This window comes from Aptenodytes patagonicus, chromosome 6, assembly GCF_965638725.1.
Source record: "Aptenodytes patagonicus chromosome 6, bAptPat1.pri.cur, whole genome shotgun sequence".
NCBI classification, from domain to species: Eukaryota; Metazoa; Chordata; class Aves; order Sphenisciformes; family Spheniscidae; genus Aptenodytes; species Aptenodytes patagonicus.
In genome coordinates, this window is record NC_134954.1 from 37834251 (window position 1) to 37842639 (window position 8389).

An 8389-nucleotide genomic window follows, 5' to 3' on the forward strand; every position below is an offset into this window, starting at 1 on the left:
ATCGTATCCTGCCAGCATAGGTTTGAGGAATATTATAACATCAGAGAGGAAGTACTATAGTGATACATCCTTATTCTACAAGCCAGCATGGAGGGTTGTTAAAAAAATGAAATATATTTCTGGCACAATTTAAGTTAACATTATTACCATTTAGCTTCACAAACAACAATTTCACATATTTATGTACTAGCTGCGTAACACTACAAATAGCACTCTGTAGAGAATACATGAAAACATGGGCATTAAGTGGCTTGGGAATAAGGGAAAACCAGCCCCACCTTGCCTCCCTTTTCTTTCTATTTTGCCTCTTCGGTAGATGTAAGAAGCTGATTTTGTTTAGCCTTTGGTCACTAGCCCAATGACTCTGAGAAAAACAAAAAAGTATTTAATTCTAATATCTTCCATTTAACTGCTTACAATATTTTCCCATGAAGCAAGTCCCTATTACAGTCAGACAGGCATTGCTGCATGATTTGTTTTTCAAAACAGCAGCACTTATTTCAAAAACCAGCATTTTCAATTGAAAGGCTGCTTTAATTACACTTGCTGCATTCATCACTGGCAGACCAAAACCCCACAAATAATAATAATAGAAAAAACTCAAATAAACCCCCCAAAACTTTCTCCCAGGCTTGTAAGTACTAAAGAAAAAGCATTGGCAAATCCTCTGTGACTGACCCCACCAGAGACCAGGCCGCTCTCTGCTCTCTAGGGCATCCCGAACACCTCACAGGGAGTTATTTCCCACACCTGTCATTCCGAGGGCTCGACACAGTGGGTAGGGGGAGGCTGCACGCCCAAGCCCAAGCCCAAGCCCAAGCCCAAGCCCAAGCCCAAGCCCAAGCCCAAGCCCAAGCCCAAGCCCAAGCCCAAGCCCAAGCGGGGCGGGACACGCCCCGCTCCACAGCGACAGCGACAACCCCACCTTCCCACCGCCGCCTCACCCCTCCTCACAGCGGAGGGGAACCTTTATCGCGCGCCCCCGCGACTGCGCGCCGAGGCACCGCCCCCGAGGGGCCGGCAGCCAATGGGGGCCGCCCGCGCTCGACCAATCGCGGGTGGCCTGTCGCAGGCCGGAGGCAGGCGAGCGGGGCCGGCCGGCGGTCGGTCGGGCCGCCAGTCGCGGGGCGAGCGGCGGTGCCCGGGCCATGCACTCCCTCACCCAGGAGATCCGCAGCTTCTCCAGGGCCAACCTGCGGAAGCAGCGCACCCGCGTGACGACGCTGACCGGCAGGAGGATCGTCGAGACGTGGCGCGGCGCCTGCCTGCAGGTGGAGGAGGAGGCGGAGGCGGCGCCCGGCGGCGGCTACGTGCAGGACCTCAGCGCCGACCTCCAGGTCGGCGTCGTGAAGCCCTGGTTGCTGCTGGGTGAGTGGGGCCGGGGGGCGGCGGGCGCGTCGCTGCCGCCCGAAAGGCCGCCGTTCGTCCCGCAAAGCAAGCGCTTGCTGGGGGCGGCGGGTCCGGGAGCTTCCCGAAGCGGCAGAGCTGACGGCGCGGTGCTGCCTGGCGGGAAGGGGTTTAGCGTGGCAACCGGCTCGCTTTCTCTTCAGGGTCGCAGGATGCTGCTCACGACCTGGAGACGATGAAGAAATATAAGGTAACGTGACAGGGAAATAAAAACGCATCTCGCATAGTGCGTGCTAGTGGATTTCTTTTTTAAGTTAAAAAGTCTAACGTATTCTCAAATAACTTTAAGAAAAATTGTATTATATTCGCACTTTTAAAAGGCTGCTCCGCTTGCAGATGGATGGATGCCTTTGAGCTTCACAAGAAGCCGAAATACTTTGCTGCAAGACTAGTGATTGTTCAGAGCGGTTTTCTGGAACGGATTCCTGCACTGCCGTATGCGTTTCAGTTTCAGGCACTAAGCAGCATCAGGCCCCCTTGCCTTATGGGGATCGATGAAACAAGAAAAACAAAGCAGCAGCTCTAAGTCTGTCCCAAACTTTGGTCTTTTTACTCTTCTCTGTTACAATAATGGGGCGATAAGGCCTTCAGACAGTGGTGCTTCTGCAGGACAGAGAGTGCACCAGCCTGGCAGCTGGTGCCATCTAAATGTCACTTCACCGTAAGTCAAAAGAACCCACAGCCTGGCCATAGCCTGAGCAGAGCAAAGATGGCAGGAGGCCAGAGGTGGTCTCGCCTGCCAAGGGCAGGTATAGTTTACTCTGAAACCCTTCTGCTCCAGTAAATGGTACTGGTAACTCGGTAGGAGGAACATTAAGCTGATGGGTTAAGGCAGGCTTGAAATTTGGGGGATTCTTGGGTGGTCTGCGCTCTCATTCCTATTGCTTTCCCTTTTATATTCTGTCTGTGCGCTGACAACTCCCTTTTCTGTTGAAAATCCTTACTTTGGTCTGTGTTTGGTTGAGCACAGATATTTTCATTACCTTTCAAAAAACCAAGGAAACTGAAATTTATCACAATATATTTTAACACACAATTAAAACTTTGCTTGGAGGAAAGCATACCATAGACAGCATATGTATGTAAAACTGAACATTGCAGTTGTGTAAGGTATAGTCTATGTATGCATAAAGAATAATTCACCTTTGCTACTGCTCATTTTGCTCGCTGTCTTCAGAAAACGCCTTTTTCTTTTTTTTTTCCCCTTTTTTTTTTTTTTGGCTTAGGTTACTCATGTTCTAAATGTGGCATACGGAGTCCAAAATGCCTTCCTCAATGACTTTATATACAAGACCATTTCTATTCTGGACCTCCCAGAAACTGATATTACTTCCTATTTCCCAGAATGTTTTGAGTTTATTGAGAAAGCCAAGATCCAGGTATGATATATCAATAATTAATGTTAGTAGTTATCCTGTTTAGATTATTTATTACACTATTTAAAATCTCAAGCAGCTTCTTTTGTCAAAAGAAAGTATGGTACCAAATGAATAGTTTTGCCATTGCCTTTTTTAATTTTAAATAGAGAACCCAAGCAATTTCTAAGCATTCCTAGAGAACGTGGCACTGCTGTTAATCCCCATTCCCTCCAGTATTGTTTTTTCAGAATGACTATCTTGCATGTTTTAGAGAAATGCTTCTTTAATACAGTTGGACCAGTGGCTGACTTTAGATAAAGAAATCCCATCGTAAGTCCAAGTCACTACATCTGACAGAGGGAAAAGGAGAAACTTTACTTTCTATAATTTATCCGTCGGGGATGTTGTTTTGGATTAGAAGCAAGCCTAACAGGGCTTTTACAGATCTGTGTGGGTTGTCAGCAGCCGTCCACCATCTTCGTGCTTTTCCTTGATCATCCATTGAAGATGCAACATGTTGAGTTATGAATCCACGTATGATTATGTACCAAGACTGCCAGAGAATGTGGTAGTAGTCTTGGGGCCAACCAGTGATTTTAACTGCTAACAAACCCCTGAAAAAGACATGACATAGGAAATAGGGTGAAGGGACTCCTCCTGGGGTTGCTTGGCAACCCTGTCTGTAACCAAGACCATCCCTGACTCCTATTTGTTAAATTCAGGCTTAGTGTGTAATTTATGACAACCATTGCTTTGGTATCAACACTGTGACTTGACAACCAAACCGTATTGCATGTTATTCCAACCATATCTACCGTATTCATTATTTACATAGATTGGGATAAAAGAAGATAATCTTGCCCCGGCTTTCTTTGTGTCACACAATGTTCTTTCCTTCCCTCATTTATCATTTATGAGCGATGTGATATGCATTGACACTTAATGATCTTTTCAAGGTTTCTAGTTACAGTTTCCACTTCATTTCTAAATAAGACTTGCCATTCATAACTGCAGTGTTGCTTTCTGCCTCTGGTGTTTATGTTCCAGTTACTATTTTGTAAGCTAAGGAGTTTTCCTGAAAACTTTTAGAGCAATATTAATAGTTTTTTAATGGGAGAGCTGGGTAAAAGAGCAGGTAATTGATGGAATAGATGTTCTCCAGGATCAGTTCATGAAGTGTGTGATAGTAGTATGCGGAGGCAGATCTCTGGATGGTTTGAATCACTTTATTTGCTTTGTCAAAATAATGTTAAAAGAGCTTATGATAAATTGTATCATGAAGTGCTCTTCTGTTTAAGTAATCACAAAGAGATACTACTGTTTCATCTCCTAATGTGGGGCAGAGATGTTGAGAGAGTGCGATATGTGAGAAATTATTACTAGAACATGGTTAACGTAATGAAGGAGTATGAGAGTACTTGAATTTGAGAATGCAAGTAAAGCCTGCACTGTTCAGTAAGTCACTGCCAGCTGGTACTTGCAACAGACTTTTCTAAAACTGTAGCTGCTCAAGTCTGTAGACACCATGGTACAAATTCTGATACTGATCAGAGCTCACCTTTTCTTCCAGGCTCCAAATTGGCAGGCAGATTTTCCATGACATGTTAGGTCACCCATGTCAGATCATAGTGCTATGAACGAGGGATATTTTTTTATCTTTCTGTTTAATATCTAATTATAAAACCTCTAAAATCCTGTCTTTTCAGGGAGGAGATCTTAGCTCATTCATGAACATCTCTCCTTATTGTCCCCTCTGTCCCTCCTAAAGAAAAAGCCCTGGCACTACTGCAAAGTAAAGTGGATCCCTAAGGAACTACATTAGCCCGTGGCTCTTCACCAAAAGCTTTATGCCTCTTTTTCATTTCTTTCCTTGGTGAGGCTTTTCGCCCACTGTGTATAACCACTGTATAATCACCTTTTCTCTTGGTGGAAGGTGATTTTGCTTCCCTCTGTATAAAAATTTAAAAAAAACAACTTGGTCTTGAATCTTAAGAGCTTCTTGCAAGACCATGGACCATTTCTGGGTAGGTGAAGGTTAGGCTATCAGGATCAGAGCATGGAGTTCTTGGTAAATAGAGATTAATTCCATATCTGCAATCTGTTTCTCACTTTTATTCTGTATTCATATCTAATAGAAAATTAGTTAAGAATTACATGCCAAATTCATCTTTGTATAAAGAAACAATGGGGTTTAGCAAGGAAAGATAAATGTTCTCAGTATTAAATTTGGTTTAATGTTATTGCCCACGTTCATTCATGTTCAGTAATTTTCAGGTCTGTTCCATGGATATCACTATATAATTTTTGGCAATGTACAACAAAGCAGTCATAAAAAAAAAACTTAAAAGAAATGTGAAAGAGGAAAACAAAGCATGAACTGTACAAAGGAAAAAAAAAAAAGGATCACTTTCAATGCTTATTTTTTACCCTTAGTGCCACTGCTAGATATTGGTCTTGATTATGGTATGTTATGTCTGAAATAACTCCCATTAAATCAGTAAAAACTACTCCAGATCTACAGTGGATAAGCTTTAGCGAGCGCTTCATTAGCAGTGGCATAAATATAATTTTTAACATCATAATTTTAATGTCATTATTATAAAGGAGATAGTGGATTTACAGGTCACTACTGGCACTTCCTCAGGTAGTTGAAATACACGTACAAGTCTGCTTTGCACTCTGCTGTGGTCTGTGTGATCAGGAATCATGCCCCTGTGAATGTGAGAAAGGGAATGGAGTTTACAATTTCCAACAGGCAATGCAAAGGGGATGTGATTTCCATTGCAAAAAAGGGTGGTATTGTGATGCATTGTGCTGGGACGAAGGAGCTTAGATTCAGTTCCTACCTCTGCCATAATCTTGTTGTGTTAACTTAAGCAAGTCATTCTTCTAGTCTCAGCTTGGCATTTCTTCAACAAGGATAATAACACTCAATTTCATACCTCTTTGTCTTATTATTTAAACTGGAAGATTTTTGGAGCGGGAACTATTTTCTGCTTTGTGTGTTTATTAATATACCAGATAATTGCAACTCCCAGGTCTGTAACATAAGCCATCAACTTCCTGGAGAGGAGCCCTGGTGGTTATAAGGTCTTTTTTTCCTCTGGGTAAAAGGCCCATTGAATAATTTGTGCCTGTTAAGGGCAGACAGAGCAGGCTGTTTATATCTGGAATATATTTGTTTAGCCTCAAGTATCTGAGCACATTCTGTCGTGTTTCAGTATCTTTATTCAGAATATGGAGATGCTAGGGCTTTGGAGTTGTGGTTTTTTTTTTTGTGGAAGTGGCATTTGGCAGACATTTAGGACCAAGCCTTTTCCAGGTCATAGTCTGACATACAAACATGACAACATCACGAAGCCTGGGCATTGCAAACACTGCCTAAGCCACACTAGATTGTCTAGTTGTCTTTGTGTTAACTCACGCCTGTTATTTCTTAACGAAACTTGCAGTGTCTTTTTGAAGAGTCATTCAGGTGTCTCAAAGATTGTGTGAGAAATTTTTAAGTAGGATAAAAACATTAATTTTATAGATAATTCAGGATAAGCCTGAATTTAAACCCCAGGAGAAACATCTGTGAATTTATAGGAGGTTCAGTAGTTCTGGATTTCGCACCTTAGTCCCCCAGTTAAGGAACCTTAGTTGTACCAGCTGTACCAGCCAGTACAGTTGTACCAGCAGTGTGATAGGGAGGTAGAGATTTGTTGCAAATCACACAATATCTTTTCTGATTTTTCTGTTCCTATGCGTGATCCTGCTTACCCAGAATCTTCACTCAAGAACTCCAGAGTGCACAAGACGCGTGTGACTGAAACTACAAGATGTTCTAAAATCTGCCTCTGTGCCTAGCTGTTTGCTGCCTTGCTATGTTTTTAACCTGGTAACAAGATACAGCCAAGTTCCTTTCCATGTTACAAATAAAATCTATTTTAAAATTGGCACCCAATTAGATCAGATATCTTAGTATCCCAGACATCTGTGAGTTGGTTTTTACATGAGGGGGCTGCTGCAAGGTCTTGGGGAAAGGGACAGAGGAATGTTTTCTTAGTTCTAAGGTATGAATTAGGTTTGAAGTATTTGATAATTCTAAAGTGGCTTTGGTTAGAAAAATATTTAATTTGGGGCTTATATATCTGTGTTTGGAGTTACTTACATGTGTAAATATTTGCTTTGAGCTCAGCAAGGAGCTTTTAATAGGTCTTAGTAGTTTTTTAATATAAAATTTCTAATACTTGTTGCTATCTACTTAATGAGTATCCCAACTTACGTTTCATTTGTTTCTTCAAGGATGGTGTGGTACTGGTCCACTGTAATGCAGGAGTCTCCCGTGCAGCGGCAGTAGTCATTGGTTTTCTAATGAATTCAGAAAGACTGAGTTTTGCTAGAGCCTTTTCCGTGGTGAAAAATGCAAGGCCTGCAGCTTGTCCAAATCCTGGCTTCATGGAGCAGCTTCACAAGTACCAAGAACAGAATATAAAGGCAAATGGAAGCATAAATGATCACTACTGATCAAAAGGGAGAAGTGAAACAATCTGTTTTGACTCTACAGTAACAGATGTTGGATGTACTTTAATCTGTCATTTTGCAGTCCCCTTTCACATGTGCATTTTAAAGTCTTTACATATTTTTCTTTCTTAACCCCCTTTGACCCCCTTTTTTTCAGCATGTAGTCTAAAGGCCAAATGGTATTCCACTGACTTCAGAGATGATTTTGCCCAAGAACAAGCTCTTCCTAGAGTGCTAATGAAAATATCAAGTTCAATTTTCCTTGAAATGTTAGAAAAAACCAGAATGATGGTTTTTTTATTGAACCATCAGAAAATGCAGGCAATAGAGAAAGGAAATAAAATAACTGAGATAAGTTGCCCGGTTTACTTTAATACTAAACCAAATCTGCATTCTAGTTGGTTGTAAAATCTAGGTAATAAAATGTTCATATAATAAAGTACCTTGATATTGGATTTTAAATTTATATTGCAACTAAGGAGGATTTTATTGAATTTTGTGGGCTAGCCAGCCATTAAATATTTTTGGAAATTAAAACAGATGGTCTTTTGAGGATGCTCAAAATGTGTAGGATGCTTTAATGCTTCCTGTCTTTCTACTGTTTCTCATCAAGTAGTGATTTGAAGTGCACTAACGTGCTGTTTTCAAAGTGCTGGAACCAGGTTATTGGGGTTTTTTTGTAGATCATTTTGGTGGAGATACAAAAAACATTTATAACAACCTATCTCTGACTTGCTGCTACTGCCTTTTCTTTGCATTCGGTCCTCATTTGCTGTCCCCTCACTCCATTCCGCATCATGTATAGAGAACAGACATCATAGGATGGGTAACTTTGACGCTTGTGACAGATCTCGGGCTGGAATTACTGTCTTAAGATGGCATGTTTTAAAAAAAAAAAATCTGTAAAAGATTTTAATAGTATTTTTTGTGGCCTTCATGCCAGTTCTAAATGGTTTGATATATTAATATACAATAAAATAGAAAGAACACTGTGTTTGGATAAATTTTGTGCTAACATGATTTGAAAGGTTTGGTTTCAAGCACTGATACAGTATTCTCTCCTCATACCACTAGTTTGAACTGTAGCATGTCATTATGTACGAACTACACTGTGTCTT

General features: G+C 41.5%; 1 protein-coding gene across 1 annotated transcript; it reads left to right on the plus strand.

Annotated features, from left to right (window-relative positions):
• The first annotated feature begins 1084 nt into the window (after positions 1-1084).
• DUSP19 (dual specificity phosphatase 19) lies at positions 1085-8263 on the plus strand. Its single transcript, XM_076342171.1, has 4 exons — positions 1085-1368; positions 1551-1597; positions 2634-2786; positions 7053-8263. The coding sequence occupies exons 1-4, from the start codon at positions 1149-1151 to the stop codon at positions 7272-7274; spliced, it is 642 nt and encodes a 213-aa protein (XP_076198286.1). The 5' UTR covers positions 1085-1148; the 3' UTR covers positions 7275-8263.
• Positions 8264-8389: the final 126 nt, after the last annotated feature.